The sequence below is a fragment of the Xiphophorus maculatus genome, chromosome 20, assembly GCF_002775205.1.
Source record: "Xiphophorus maculatus strain JP 163 A chromosome 20, X_maculatus-5.0-male, whole genome shotgun sequence".
Lineage (NCBI taxonomy): Eukaryota > Metazoa > Chordata > Actinopteri > Cyprinodontiformes > Poeciliidae > Xiphophorus > Xiphophorus maculatus.
The window spans coordinates 7,708,272-7,724,852 of NC_036462.1; the positions used below are offsets into that span (position 1 = coordinate 7,708,272).

At 37.8% G+C, this 16,581-nt stretch overlaps 1 protein-coding gene across 1 annotated transcript; it reads left to right on the plus strand.

Moving 5' to 3' along the window:
* Positions 1-6,012: 6,012 nt before the first annotated feature.
* Positions 6,013-8,644, plus strand: LOC102217477 (potassium voltage-gated channel subfamily A member 3-like). The gene has a single exon (XM_005814496.2). The coding sequence runs from the start codon at positions 6,443-6,445 to the stop codon at positions 7,994-7,996; it is 1,554 nt and encodes a 517-aa protein (XP_005814553.1). The 5' UTR covers positions 6,013-6,442; the 3' UTR covers positions 7,997-8,644.
* Positions 8,645-16,581: the final 7,937 nt, after the last annotated feature.

Below are 16,581 nucleotides of genomic sequence, written 5' to 3' on the forward strand. Positions count from 1 at the left end.
CTTACTAAAGCAAACAGCATGTCAGATGTAAAATCTTAGCCTCAGTGCACGGAACAGTTCCACCATTTATCACAATGAACTATTTTATAACATGTTCTTTCACCAAAACAAATTTAGCCAGTCTGACATCAAATTTAAAATGTTTTGGATAATTTACATAAAATGTCTCTTCCTTAAGTGTTCATTTAGCAACTTGAAATATCCTTGCTTTAATCAGCATAAGTTAATAAACGAGGTATCACAAAATATTCACATTTCACAAAAACACAATTTGATTGTAAGCAATGTGATTTCAAAAAAAATATTTCAAAAGTGAAACTCTTTGAAATGATAGTGTCTGTTCGTAATTGCCATACATTTTAAAAATGAACATCATATCTTTGGACTTGGATGACAGTCTGAAAATGCTGGAATCATAAATTCAGCTCTCTGTCTAAAAATCATTAAAAAAAGAGTGTCTCGCTGTCCATTTGTTTCCATAAGCTCAATCATACTTAGGTTATTCATTGGAAAAATGATTTAACTTAAATTCGATTGCCTTGTTGTGACCGTAAACAGACTAAAATGCTACTGTGTCACTAATTCAAAAACAACTCTTCACAGGGTAGAGAATAGTTGTAGTGTACAAGGATGGCACAACTAATTATGATGTTTAATATTTTCCTCACAAGGGCTGCACAGTGGCACAGTTGGTAGCACTGTTGCCTTGCAGCAAGAAGGTCCTGGGTTCGATTCCTGGCCTGGGGTCTTTCTGCACGGAGTTTGCATTTTCTCCCTGTGCATGCATGGGTTCTCTCTGGGTACTCCGGCTTTTTCCTACAGTCCAAAACCATGACAGGTAAATTCTCCCTTGGTGTAGTGTGTATGTTGTATATGTGTATGGTTGTTTGTCATGTCTGTCTCTGTGTTAATAAAACACCATACATGGCAGTCTGTTGCCCTGCGACAGACTGCCGACCTGTCCAGGGTGACCCCAACTCTTGCCCGGAACGTTAGCTGGAGATAAGCACCAGCACCCCTCCCAACCCAGCTATGGACAAGGGTATACAGAAAATGGAAGGATGGATTTTTCTCAAACAGAACCAGGCGGTTTGGACAAAATATGTTGGGAGAATCTGATTGACCCTGATATCTGGATAATAAAAAAGTAAATACAAAAGCCCAACAAAGTTGAAATATCCCTTACATCACAAAAGTTATATTAAGAACACTGAACCTAATGATAATGATTCTATCTGTAATTTGTGATCCATGTTTCTCCATATGGTGTAGATTTATTAAAAAACATCAAAGTTATATTTTAAGAAATAGATGCAATTATATTTTGAAGTAAGTGATGATTTGGTGCATGCTCAATTTTTGCATTGTTTATTTATAATGATGCATTTGTTTTTCAGCAGCCCAAATCTTTTAAAGCAATAAAAAATACCAATATTATGCAACACACATGACAAAGTCAGTGGTAAAGCTTAGTTATGATGAATTTGGAATGACTTTCTTATTGATTTACTGCAGTTATCACCTGCACCCTGTATGTAATAACCACCTGTGGGAAAAATGCATGGATCCCTTCAAACAAACTGATTTGTGGAAATTAAACAATTTAAACAGTGACTTAAAATGCCTAGATAATGGACTATTCTGATATGATTTAGTTTTTAAGGTTGATCATATATTTATTGCCACTTTTCTAGTAATTTATACCTTCTTGTTCTCTGAGGCATACATATGAAATGACACATTTCTTTTATTCACTCTGAAACTGGGGTAAAAGAACATTTTTACAATAAATCTTATGCAATGTGTAATTTTGGTAAAGAAAAAATGTTGGAGAAATAACCTATCATGTAACATTTTTATTTCCTTTTCTTTCATAGAACTGATTATAACATAAAGTTTTTAAATGCTTTAAATTACAATTTCTTTCTGGTGCAGAGAGGAGAGTTTAAAACATTCCTTTAATCCCACTTTTTAAAAGGTGGATCTGGGCTTCCAGAGAAGTGTTGCTGAATTATTTATAACCTTGGCTTTCCTTTTGACCACTGACAGCGGAGAGAATGGACAGTGTGAGAGTGTAATGATTCTGCATTGGCAGGAAACACAGCAATGCACAGCTGATCGATAGGTGCTGGTTTCTCTATCCAGCTTTATTGATCCACCAGTATTTGCCTGCAAGCCAGACCCAGAAGTCAGAAAAGAAAAAAAACAAAACAAAGCAAAAAACAGTGACTCATTAGTTAAAAAGAAGTCCGGACTCTGTCACTGCAGATGGAAACCGTCCTCCTTTTCTTTGACACATGGCTGAAGAATGAAACTTACAGTTCAGATCATTTGCAGGGGATTCTTTTTTCAAAAGATCTCACCCTCTTTCAGACCAGAGACACAATGCCATTTGTAATGGTAGTAAAAATTACAGCTTCACATATTTAATAGGTCATTCTTTAACTTCCCAGACTGATAAAAAGTCAATCCTTTGCAACATTTGGCTCCAGAGGTTTGGACAAGTATTTGGCCCTGTTTTATCTACTGTTGAATAATCTGCAAAGTGATAGGAAAACAGAATAAATGACCTGGTGTAATTGAAATGCTATTAAGAATTAACGGATGCATGTGAGACTAGACTATGTTTCCACAAGGTCAGAAGGTTCAATGACATTTTTTTGTGTTGTCCTTTTTTGTTTATTCTCTTTGTCTTATTTGTTTTATGTAGAAACATTAAGGAGATTATTGTTGCTTGTTTTTATTGACCTGTCATTTTCAGGTTCATCTTACAGAGAAATCAAAACACAATTTTCTCCAAATATCTTTTCAGACTTTCAGATTGGATTCTTCCTACAGGTTAAAGCACACTTCTTATATGATGTAAGGTTGTTTGAAGCTCCGTTACCTCAACTATTGTGTTTAAAAAGTGAATTCAGCTAAAGAACATGGGAATAAAAGAGAAAGAGTGCACAGCCAGACACACTTAAATGTGAGTTGTTATAAAATAAAAGTGTCTACCTTGTCCAAGGTCTTCGCTTTAATATCTGCTCTTTCTTGTCGAGCCAATTCTTCTGGTTTTGATTAGAGACCTTGGAGCCAAAACACGCAAACACAAATACACATAGACACACACTCACAAATCATCTTTTTATTCTTGATGTGTAACATGTTCATGTCTCAGCAGGAACGTGAAAAATTGTTTCCAGTCTTCTTACTGCTGCATGAGTTGGTCTGGATATTATATAACTTCTTCAATTGAACTCCTTTTCTTTTTACAAAACACTTGATGTTTTGTTGCCATGGTGATGAGAGCCCAGACAAAACTTTCCATGCACACTGATTTGCAACCACGCAGAGGTTGTTTGTAGCGGCACTATTCCCTCACTGCAAGTGTTATTTCTAAATAACTGAATTTGATTTATTTGCCATCATCACTCAGCTGTGAGTGAATTTGTCTTGACAGGGATCAAATTAATCATCACCAAATCCTTGGGAAACAAATTCAATGACTTTAATCTACGCTATACTTATCTACTGTATATGTCAATGTATTTACGATAATGGAAAAAAATACCAGCTTTACTCTGTTACCTAATTCAACTGTTTGGGGGGACTGCATCAAGATTCTGTGGTACAAAATGCCCTTTAGATGTCGCAGTATCATTAGTGAGGATGAATTGGGAAGAGGCAGAGTTTAGGTCTGCGTGGCTAATAGCAAAAGACCTAGAAGACCTAACTGAGCACAGAAAGGTCACCTCACTGTTGGGTCGCAATGCTGAGACAAGACAGAGACAAAACTGGAGTGCAAACACAGTTTATCATGAAGAGAGATGGAGGGGGAATCACTATTTAAAAACAGGCTCAGAAAAAGGCGGTTCTGTTTGTCACTTTCATGATAATACACAGACACAGTGTTGAAAAGTGAAAAGTTATTACAGTGTAAAGTGGTGCAAAAGTCTATTTTTGCATTGTCTGCTCCTGATAACAATGGTTCTTAAATGTGATGAAAATGCAGTGATAACGACCTTCATCAGTCGCTGCGTGTTTTTTTTCTCTTACAAGTTGGTCATATATTGGTTCATGCTTTTCATTATCCCACATTTATTCTACATCTATAACTCCATTTAATATTTGTGACAACTTTGTGTTGTATATCTTTTATTCTGATCATATTCCACTATTTGCACAGATAAGTTCAAAGTTGTTGAAAGTTGTGAAACTATCATAAAGTACTGGCATTCACTGAATGTTTTTGTTACATTACAGCCACAAACATCATTATATTTTAGTGGTATTTTATGTGGTGTGTCAAAACAAAGCAGCCCAACCTTGTGAATTGGAAGGAACCTGATGTATGGACGTACATTATAATCCCATGAGTCAGTACTTTGTAGAACCAGCTGTTTCCTGCTTTTACAGAAGCAACATCTCAACTGGCTTTGTGCATCTGGGAAAAATATTTCTCACTAGCTCATGATCAATCAAATTGATTGGAGCGCATTTGTAAACAGCAACAGTCAAGTCTTTAATTTGATTTAGATCTTGACTTTGGGCATTAAAAAATGAATGTGCTTTTACTGACACATCTCCATTGAAGTTGTAGCTCTATGTTTGAGCTAGTTGTCCTGCTGGAAGATAAACTTTTATCCCAGTTTCACATATTTTTCAGCCTCTTACAGATTCTCTTTGAGCATTACCCTTGATTTAGGGCAAAAGTAAAAAAAAAAAAAGCTAAACTAATGACTGTGGCTTTCCCTAGCATATCGTAGCATATCTTCTTTTCACTCTTCTATAAAGGCCACTTATGAATTTCTGTTTGTCAATGGATTTTCCCACTTGAGTTGTGCTCTTATACTTCTCAAGAAGTACCACGGGTGTGCTGGATGCATCTTACATTACTTCTCTCCTTATTCAGTGGGATTAAATTACAAACAGGTGGTGTCTAGTATACCAGTTGAGCAAATTCTGAAGGTGATAGGTTTCATTTACTAGAAGCTGAATACCTAATCGAAGCACAGTTTGTCATATTTTTATTTATGAACAATTTTGAAAATCATGAATCAAGTTCCTTACACTTTATGAATTTGTCCTAATTTTGTTTGTCTTCCATATAAAATCTAGATAAAATACACTGAGGTTTGTTGTAGAAATTTGACAAATAAAAGGCCCCAGGGGTTTATATATATTGCATAGAATTGCATTCTATGCAGTTCTATGCATTGATCTTTTAATTTTTCAGGTCAAGATGACACTTGCTTTTATACACTGGAATAAAATTGTTTTGGATTATTTAGCGCCACAATGTTTTGTTATGATGGAAGCCGAAGATTTTACACGCCATGTATTCAAATTAACAGTCCACAGACAGGCAAATTTATTAGTATGTTCATCAAGTACTGGATATGGTTAAATTAGGAGAGAAGAGAAGCAAGATTATTAAATGTGTCACAATCAAATCGCAATACAGCACAATCTGCATTCTTGAGTACATGAAACTACTGAGAAACTCTTGATGATGATGGTCTCTGTAAATCATATATTTTCATTGAAGCGTTCATTTTCAATCTATGCTTCTTTGGAGCAGAACACATGACTGTTGAGTGTTTTTCTCTTTTGTTTTCTTTGTGAGTTGAAATAATGTGACTTATTTTCTTGTTTGCCTTTGCTTCGGAAATGTAGCGGGTGTCACGTTTAGACCAACACAGGCATGCGCGGAGCCCACAGTTCCACTTAGAGGAGCGCGAATTGATTTACAGGCGGGTGTGGGTTTGTTTTCAGCACCATGGAGAGCAACACCCCCTCAACAACAAGCGAAACAAAAGAAATGCTGGGAGGGTATTATACATGCTGAAAGACAAACACTGGCTTTGTGGAAACTTTGTTTTCATTTGAATCACAAAAAAAATCTGATCACATTTCCTTGGTTTTCTAACACAAACACGACATCAGTTTGTCAAAACAGACTTTAGACTTTATTGTAACACATGACAATACATTCGTGTTGCTATGTTTCTTTGTCATGAAACAGCAGGCGTTTGAGTTTTTGACAGAAAACAATCAAACAAAACAAAAAGAAAAAAAAACTCAGCTTGTTTTAACCTGTCATTCCCACGCAACGTGACAAAGACACCATGTGGGCTATTTAAAAACGAACTTTTATGAACCCACTGTGAATAAGACAGAAGGGTTACTGCTCAGCATTAAGTGTCAAGTTAATTTCCGATTGGGCGGGTGGTGGACGTATGTCAGACATATGCGCGCCGTGGGCGGGTGTTGGTGTGTTGGAAAAGAGGGGGAAAGCAGAAGGGAGTGCTGCGCTTCACCCTGTGAATTCGCAGAGACTGTTGATGGTTAGGAGGCATGTAAGTGGCGTCCGCTTCAGCTCTCCAAAGCTGTGAGCTTTGGCTGGGAGTGACGCGGCGCACTCTGCCTTTCCAAACAGAAAAAAACCCCCACCTGTATGGACGAGCATACTCCCAGCGCTGTCCAGTCGCCTTCTTCAGCCGAACACAACGGCAGGATTGCGGTTGAGAAGGAGGGTTATGGAGAGGTGCAGAGGGACGTCATGACGGTGGAAAACATGCTGGAGGAGTCGGCCGTGCTCTCGGCGCCTCACCTGGCTGTGGATCGATATGAGCGCAGCCGCCAGGGATGTTGCGAGAGGGTGGTCATCAACATCTCGGGTTTACGCTTCGAGACGCAACTCAAAACTTTCAACCAGTTTCCAAACACGCTGCTCGGGGACCCGAGGAAAAGGATGCGCTACTTTGACCCACTCAGGAATGAGTACTTCTTCGATAGAAACAGACCCAGCTTTGATGCTATCTTGTATTACTACCAGTCAGGCGGGCGCATTCGAAGACCTGTTAACGTCCCCATTGATATTTTCTCAGAAGAGATTCGGTTTTACCAGCTTGGGGAGGAGGCCATGGAGAAATTCCGTGAGGATGAAGGGTTTATTAAGGAGGAGGAGCGCGTACTGCCCAAAAACGATTTCCAAAAGCAGGTTTGGCTTTTGTTTGAGTATCCTGAAAGCTCTGGACCTGCAAGGGGAATAGCCATCGTTTCAGTGCTTGTGATCCTAATTTCAATCGTTATTTTTTGCATGGAAACTCTGCCTGAATTTCGGGATGAAAAAGACATATCCACAGTGGCACCCACAGTGAATGGCACTGCTCCAAATGTGCCAAACCCCTTCACAGACCCATTCTTTGTCATAGAAACACTGTGTATTATATGGTTCTCTTTTGAGTTACTGGTCAGGTTTTTCGCCTGCCCCAGCAAAACCACTTTCTCCAAAAACATCATGAATATCATTGACATTGTCGCCATAATTCCTTACTTTATCACTCTGGGGACAGAGATGGCCGAGAGCCAAACAAACGGCGGTCAGCAGGCGATGTCCCTCGCAATCCTGAGGGTGATCAGACTGGTGAGAGTCTTTCGCATTTTTAAGCTCTCGCGACACTCTAAGGGACTCCAGATTTTGGGACAGACGCTCAAGGCCAGCATGAGGGAGCTGGGCTTGCTCATCTTTTTTCTCTTCATCGGAGTCATCCTCTTCTCCAGCGCTGTTTACTTTGCAGAAGCAGACGACCCCACGTCGAGCTTCACCAGCATTCCAGACGCGTTCTGGTGGGCAGTTGTCACAATGACCACAGTCGGATACGGGGACATGCATCCGGTCACTATTGGTGGCAAAATAGTGGGGTCGCTTTGCGCAATAGCGGGCGTGTTGACTATTGCCTTACCCGTGCCAGTGATTGTATCGAATTTCAACTACTTTTACCACAGGGAGACGGACGGAGAGGAGCACCAGCAGTACCTTAACAAGGGCAGCTGCGAGCACCTCCCCTCCGACGAGCAGAGAAAGTCGTGCAGCTCCTCTTCCCTCAGCAAATCGGAGTACATGGTTATTGTAGAAGGCTTCAACAGTGCGTTCAAGCAGCCCAACTTTACAACAGAGACCAATCAGAACTGCGTGAACATAAAAAAGATCTTCACAGACGTGTAAAAGGGCCCCGTAATGGATCATTTATGAAGCATAAAGAAATGTTAGATCTATTCTTGTAAAGTCGATGTATAGCCAGTCGTGATGTGTCAGTCCATATCTGTGGCTGAACGCTCTAGATGTCCGTTTTAACAAACCTTAATGGGCCTAAGAGATCTAACTGACTGTACAATCTCTTTATAAGCTGCTGGCAAAGTAACAAGTGTATTGTTAAAACAGATATATTTTAGTGTACAACGCCACACGATGCCTACATATCTTGGTGTTATAATTGCAGTGTTGTCCGTGTTGGGAAACACGTGTAGCATTTACTCCTGCCAGCCCATAAATCAAACAGCGTGTTGTGCTTCGTGGAAAGACCAGTTCCGTTGTCCAGAAATGTTAATATATTATGGTAATATATGTAGCCGAATGTCTGTTTAGGTTATATCTAATATCAGAAGCTGTCCACGTGTTGGACTCTGCCGTCTTGTTTAGAGGTGGAGAGGGAAAATGCTTATCATGAATTAAAAGCTGTATTTTCATTCAGAAATACTTATAGAACCTATATTGAATAAAAACAGAAATTAAGAGATCGTGGTTCTGCCTGTTAATAGCACTTTAAATCGTGCGTAAAAGAAGATTGGGTTAAAATAAATAAATAAGCACAGACTAATGTTGTGTTTGTGGTCATGTGCTCAGTGATGACATGCAGCGTGGATGAAAGGAGGCAGAACGTTCAGCAAGTTCCACCTTGTGATGCAGTCTCCATGACGACGGTGGTTTCCTGGGCAACCCCCGTCTAATGTTTTTATGGTATTATGTGAGTTTCCCCAAATAATTTCCCATTTTTGCCATAGTAGGTGTAAAGCTGGGATCTATTTTAAGTACATTCTTGTGTCCTTTTTCCTTGTTTATCTATTTTTGTATTTTAAATTCTTTTGGGAAATTCATCATCAATAAACTTAAATTATTTTGTTTTTACTTAATTGCACCATTGAGGAAAAAAATATGTGGATAGCGATATGTGCAATTACATGCTTATATTATTGGTTTAGGGACATTTAAAAAAATTAAAAATAAATTTAAAAAACTGGCCAGATAATGGCAGACCAGTCCATTATCTGTGGTCACGCTTTTCCAAATACAATTGCTCTAGTCTCATGAAAGAAGAATCATAAATATATTTCCATAAGTGAAGAAAAGCACCATTTAAACAAGAGGGAAATTGTGACCAGAATGTAAATAGTGTGGAAGTGGACCAGCAATTTAATTTTGTAACTCAAAAGTTAATTAACTTCCTGTCATGCTTAGAGATAAGCTTTACTTTAGAAGCTTAGGAAACAGTTTATAATATTTACTCCAATACCAGTTGCATTGCATTGATCTCACAACAGTAATGATGATGATGATGATGGTTAATATTATTACCACACTACTACTTAACCCAATAATGTGCAAATTTCATTAACTTTTTTGCCAAATTTCTCTTTTTTTCTTGTTTGCAATAAGTATAGGATGTAAAATCTCTGCTTTGGAAATTAGACATGAATTTGTTCAAAATAGTTCCCTGTTAAACAAAAGGATATTTTAAGAAGATTAAAGGTCTCTCTGTTATTAATCCATTTATTGCTCATATTTAGGATAAATAATTCTGTGGCATGTATGGGAATAGGAAAAGAGGATCAACCCTCTTTTTCTTCATTTCTGCTCCTCAGATCTCTGAGTTGGCATGCCAACTTGATTTGACGTCACCCACCTTTTCATCTACATCAGAAGACATACAGGCACAGGCTTTAAAACTGAGAGCTGAACACAAGCAAACAGTACAACTTAAAACCGTCTGAAAAGTAACAATTTATATGTTCTGTCATGAGTCATAATGGCTTGTGGTATGCATGGAAACATATTTCATAGATGCTTGAGCTACAGTTGAATGTTCTGTTGCAGATTTATCTTTTGTTTCAGGACTTAAAGGGGGAACAAATATTTTGTCTTTACTAAAATGAGAGAACTAGTGTATTTTTTTAATTTCAGATATACTGTATGTGCCTTACTGAAATAAATCAGGTGTATTATCAAGTAAGGCATCAAAAACCTAATCTGTTGATAAGGACAGATCCTCTTAATTTTTTATTTTTTTTTACTGGAGTAAGTCTTGTTTGTAACACCATAGGATTAGTCATACTTAATTTTAAGCTTTGTGCATTTACAGTTCTGACTAATAGCTCACTTCTGCCCTCTGGTGGATCAAAGAAAGTATTACTATTAGGAGGGAGAAAACACCATTCGTAGATGGCAATACAGGTTAGCTTTTCTTATAGATACGATTTTGAATTTATGAAAGTTGGGAAGTGTGACTAATAGATAAATTAATTTTTAATTGAGATAGTAATACTGTATTTTCCTTAAGGGAAAGCAGCTGCACCTGTCTTAACTGGACTTTACAAGAAAATCAACAAATTGCAACCAAATCTCTAGTAATCAGATCATATTAAAGTATTACTAATTTATCCAGTTCATGATGTAATTTACATACAGTTGAGACAAGAGGGATATCTATCAATTAAATGTTTACGGTACATGCACACAACTAAGAGCAAAAAGAAAACAAAAAATGTTAGGTCAGCAGTTTACATGGTGATTTTCTTTTCTCGTGCTGCATGCAGGAACAATTCATGTGTCAATAACTGAAGTAGACCTGGAAAGCACCGAAAATCTTCCTTGAGGGTTTTAGTTTGACCCATTATTTTTCTTTCCCTTGAGAAAAAGGGAATTACAGTGTGTGAGCCAGAGTGCATGGTAAAAACTCATTACTTACACTGTGCATTACTTTGAGAAAGCACAGAAGTGCTAATGAAGGTGACTTTGCATAATCCAGGGTTGAAAAATTAAGTTTGAAAATTCATGTCATCTCTAGAATGATAAAGAGGTACTTGGGCAAATAAACAACAAACTATAAATATCTGGCTTGTTTTAATGATGGTTTGATACTCGACTAAAACATGGTAAATAGAGCACTGTGAGAGAGCAGTTAGTTTTACAATATTTTAAACATGTGCTATCATTGCACATGATGATGACCATATTAAGCAGTTTTTACACTTCACTGATTTGATAGTATATATTTTTCCTTTTTTTCTATTGTTTTTGTTTGTTTTTTGCAGAGCTGAAAGGATCTCCCTACTCCAAACCACATTACATTTGTCCCACAGCTGCAGATGCTCTACATCAGAACTGCTGAATTGCTGAATTGTTCTTTCTGTCTACCTTTCTGGAGGGTAGGGACCCTTCAACTCCTTCTTCAATGTATTTTTAACAGCAAAAATGGAAAAGGGTCAGCTAACTGCCCATAGTCGTTAGACATCTTATGCATTGCTCAACAGTAGTGCTGGCGAGGGACAGCAAGTTTGACCATCTTACTCTGTTGGGGTTTGTGGAGAAGCAAAAATTTCATTAGCAGTAAACTTGTTACGCTTAATATGCCGGGATATAATGGGCCTATCATTTTAGATTAATGCTGTTTTGCTCTCAGTTGTTATGGTAGCTGTTATTTTATTTTGTGCAAAGATGCTCATCATGTTCATTAGGTAAGTACAGCAAGCTAAACTGAGACAATGTTAATTGTATAAGAGAAATATTTAATATTTTGTGATTTATTTATATATAAATAATATATAATCTGTATATATATAGTCCATAGAGAGAGAGAGAGATAGACAGAGAGAGAGAGAGAGAGAGAGAGAGAAAGAGAGAAAGAACTCTGTAAAGCAATAAGAGACCATTGCACTGGACCCCATTGAAAACCTTATGGCTATACCACCAAATATTGACTTCTGAACTCATCCTGAGTTAAAACATTTGTATTGTTGTTTCTCAATAAATATGAACTTGTTTTCTTTGCATTATTTGAGGTCTGAAAGTACTGCATCTTTTCCGTTATTTTGACCATTTCTAATTTTCTGCAAATAAATATAAAATATTTGCTTGGAGTTTCAGAAACATGCTGTCAGTAGTTCATAGAATGAAAGAACAATGTTCTTTTTACTCAGTCATATACCTATAAAGAGTAAAATCAGAGAAACTGATCTTTTTAAGCGTTCTCTTAATTTTTTCCAGAGCTGTATATGTTCTTTCAAGAACATGGTCAAATTCAAGTTTATTCAAATATTTCAAATTCTGGTTGAAAGTTAGGTTTTTGAAAAATAAGACTGAAAATCTGAACATTTCAATAAATCCAGAAATATTCGTGTTCACACACACACACAAGCACACAAAAGGAGCATATTGTTTTAACATGAGCACTGATTGGTTTTAATATACATCTTGCCTTAGTTATGTAATGAGACTAACTTGTCACTACAGATGTTCAAATAAAAGGGTAATTCCACCAGTTAAATGCAGTATAAAGAAAGTCAAATTAAACGCTTTATGGCCACTTGTGTTTTTGATACAAAGCTTACAGTTTTAGAATGTGGGAACATATCCAACTGTGTCTGCATGCTTTTGTATGTGCCTAAGCCTACATGCTCTAGTGCAACACAGCTGTAAGACAGCCACTTCTTCCTATGCCTCATTGCACACTACTGTGGGTTCCTGTGAAACAAAGAGCAACGTATAAGGAAGTATAGACACATAGACTGGCATGGTGCAGAAAAACGCATTGGTAAAGAAAAGCACACAAACTCTACAGTTTGTCCTTTTTGTTGCTGCTGATGCTGCAGGCAGATGTGAAGATGGACATTTAGGTTTTTTTTTCAGTCAGGGTTCATTGGAAAGAAGTAGTGAAGACCCCAGGCTTCCCCTCACAACTCACTCCCTTTGTGTGCTTCACTTCACGCTAACATTGACCACGAAAAGATTCCTGCATCGCAGCAGTATGCCATCTCTGATGACACCCAAAGAGTCAGAATGGGGTGTGTCTGCCACGAGAGGCGCCTCCTGTCATTGCTGAACTTTACTGAGGGATGATAATTATAAATCACTAAAGGGAAAATGAATGACTGCGGCGGTGTCTGTTGCAGTTAAATAGAGCACTGGTCACTTTCCCTTCTTCTCCCGATGATATTTCAAGTAGTACAGTTTTTGCCCTAAAACTGTACCTCTGTGTTGCTGAAAATAAAATATATTGCCTTTATTTCTCTGGGTGCCATGCATCCATCTGCTCTTTGCAGGGCATGTAATGGCACTCAGGGGGATTTCATAAAGTTCACTCTTCTGCATTATGCCTCTTTGTTGAGGTCTTTCAGTCAGACACAGGAGTGACTCTCTGTAAGGAAGCAGGTCTGAGAATGCATAAGTTTCTCCTCTCCCTTATGGGTCCAGCTCAAAATATCTTTCATGCACCCAGCTGTTACGTGTGTTTACAAATGTGCTCCAGGTGTAACAATCCATATCTTACAGTTTATTTGAAGACAATCTATGTTTAGCTGTGCAGACATAGTAATGTAGACTGCTGTGCCATCAGGCTGCACCTGAAATATCTCAGTGGCAACAGAAATGCAGCATGGAGTGGCCATGATGTCACTGCCCAGCTTCCTCTCATACCTGTTCCAAACTGTTGTCTCCACTACAACTGAGTGAGGATGAGCAACAGAGTTGTTCATTGAAGCAACAAGGCTGACTTAGAACAGCGTAATTTGATGAGTTATTGGTATGAAATAAGGGGAAAAGTCAGATGGGTGTTAGGGTTTCAGTTGTCAGGTAGTATGATTCTGAGAAACGTGCTGTCCTTGCTTTACCCCCAGGTGTCCCGTGAGTCAGAGCGGTCTGACTCATGGGATATCCAGTCTGATACCCAGTCAGCTTTAGGCTGATATTAGACTGTTTCATTTAGCTGAGGCACATTTTCTGGTTCCTTTAGTCAGTGACAAACATAAACTGGAGGATTGTTTTATGACACAGTAAATCCCAAAAGTCAGATCAACTGTGTCTTTTATTTTGTTTTTGCTTCAAGTCATGACACTTATTTAATATTTGACAAAGACAACTGAAGTAAATAATCAAATAATCATTTCATTCACAGTAAATGAAGTTAAACTAACACTTTCTGTGCTTTGTCACAGCATTCTTTTCTGATTCGTTTGGTGAAACATTTATGTGTGAGAAGAATACGTCTTTAAAAGGTCATAGTACTTTTACAACGCATTTATGAGAAGGTATTGTATGTAGTAAAGCAAGAAATGTAAAGAACATAGTGCTTGGTTTGGCTAAAATATTAAAGGGTGGGAAGTATAATTCATTAAACACAAAGTATTTTCTTACAGATTCCTGCTCTCCTGCTCTGTTTCTAAAACGATCAGACTCCCAATTTGATTGTTCCTCTTAGGTGTCTTATTCCTAATACGACCTTTGGTGTAATGTAGCAGATTGTTTCTATATCAGGCTCTTACCTTGACTTGAATTTCCCTCACTTCTATAGATCCATGATACAATGCAGCATAAGAATCTCTCTGTAACAATGACATTGACTCACAGACTGACTCACAGTCCTTCCCCTCAGCGTCAGCATAGCTTTCTGAACTGAACGGAGCCAGAATATATATTTCTGTATATGTCTTCATGGTTTAATTCAGCTCAGGTTATATAATCTCTCATATGAAGTACGAAACATCTACAGCTAGTTCAGAGGAGGAACTCAGAGCAGCAGTTGGTGTTTATGACTCCAGCTTGGGTGCACACTGCAGTGGGCCAGTGTCCTTGTGTTTCTCCTGGCGTCTGGCTCGTTTCCAGGATCTAACCTTGTCCTGCTGGGCTTCAGTCTGACGAGCAGACCTATCCCTCCCTTTTTGTCTTCTCCTTCCTCTCTCTCTCTCTGCATTATGATCTCTACTCTCCTCAGCTCATCCTGAAATGTACTGTTACCTCCAGAGCAAATAGAGGACAAAATGAGGTGCAGGGCTTCCTATCGGTACACCTTTTGCAACTTAATTATTGGAACCACTCTTCTAGTCTATTTCTAACCTGCAGGACTTCTTCAGTTTCTGTGTCCTGAGAAGTGTTTTGGGAATGACTCATCTCCTGGAGGGATAAACATACAGAGTCTCAGTAGTTTTTGGAAAGAAACAGAAAAGCATCAAGGTTGAAAGATTAGTAAATGACCCAAGCACATTTGTAGAAAAAAAAAAAACAGCAGACATTTTTAGAAAAGCAAATGTGTATAGTGTATAGGTAGCCTGTGTTTTACATAGAATCTTTGGTTTAGTGTGATAATAACTCTTTATTATACATTTGTATATCAAAATTAATGCACAAGTGAGAGAGGAACAATATTTGGAAGAATTATATTTTTTCTATTAACTTAACATACAGACCATATCAATGTTACCATAAGGCTTTATGTGAGCTATTATCAAGCACTATAAGATCTTATGAAATCTTTTACGCCTGGTTTGGGTGTGTGTTTGGGTGTGTGTGTGTGTGTGTGTGTGTGAGTGACTGTTGGGGGGTAGCATGTGTGCGTATAAGGGTGAGTGATTGTTGAAAACCTGTAGCTGCTGCAATGCAGTATCAAGAAGGAGGGAGACATCGATGCCAGAAAATGACCACAACACTCAAGGGACTGAATGGGCAGAAAAAACAAAACAAAAAAACAGGGCATTCTCCATTCATGAGAACACATGACATCCAGGAATTATGAATGCAGCATGTTAAAAAACACTATTAATTTATTTCTCTTTTGTTACCTCAAGACATGGTTCCAAATTAGAGTTACTACTGTATATGGTGCTTCACATCCCTTTAGGTCTTTCAATCTTTTTCATGAACAGTAACAACAATATTTTTAGATTTGATGTGAGGCCAACACAAAGTTGCTGATATTTGCGGAATCACTGGATGTTCCTGGTCAGCTTTACTCATAGTTGTAGAATACTATTTAGCGATATTCTGAGATTTCCATACAATCTAAGTCAATGGAAAATTTGTATTCAGGTATTGTAATACATTCTCAGTTAGATTTGAGTCTGGACTTTTTAGTGAATTATTCTAAACATAAATACATTTTGATCTAAACCATTTCATTCTATCTATGGTTTCATTCTATGTTTAGGTTCATTGTCCTTACACAAGGTAAATCTCTGCCCCAGTTCCAGGGTTTCTTTCAGGATTGCTCGGTATTAAGCTCCTTTTATCTTTTCTTTAACTCTGCTTGCTGCTACTCCAAATAATGTCATGATAAGTTTTCACAATTTGGACCTCTTGACCATATATAATAGTTTTTTTTTCTAAAACTGATGATTATTTCTTTAGCTTCTGTAACATTATTAAGGTTGAGACAGTTGCCATTGCACCAACTGACAAACAAGGTGAAGCCACTGCTTCTCTCTTGGAATATCTCACAGCTAATATGTTAAAAAGCAAAGTGAACAGTGGGGAAAGCTGGTACTTAAATTGAGACTGCAGGACATCTGCTCTTTCTCCAAGACCTGCTGAATTATGTCAGTTGAGAAAGTTTAATAGCCACAGTAAAATCCGTTCAGGCAGCACAAAATAACGAACCACAACTTCAATAAATATATTTGATTGCATCTTATTAAAAAACAAAAAATATATATATCTTAAGTCTGAAATAAAGAACTTAGCATTGCCAACTGGTATACAAATCAGGT

What these genes read in the sequence shown, in the direction of transcription:
- LOC102217477 (XM_005814496.2), top strand. Translation starts at nt 6,443, where the DNA reads ATGGACGAGCATACTCCCAGCGCTGTCCAGTCGCCTTCTTCAGCCGAA.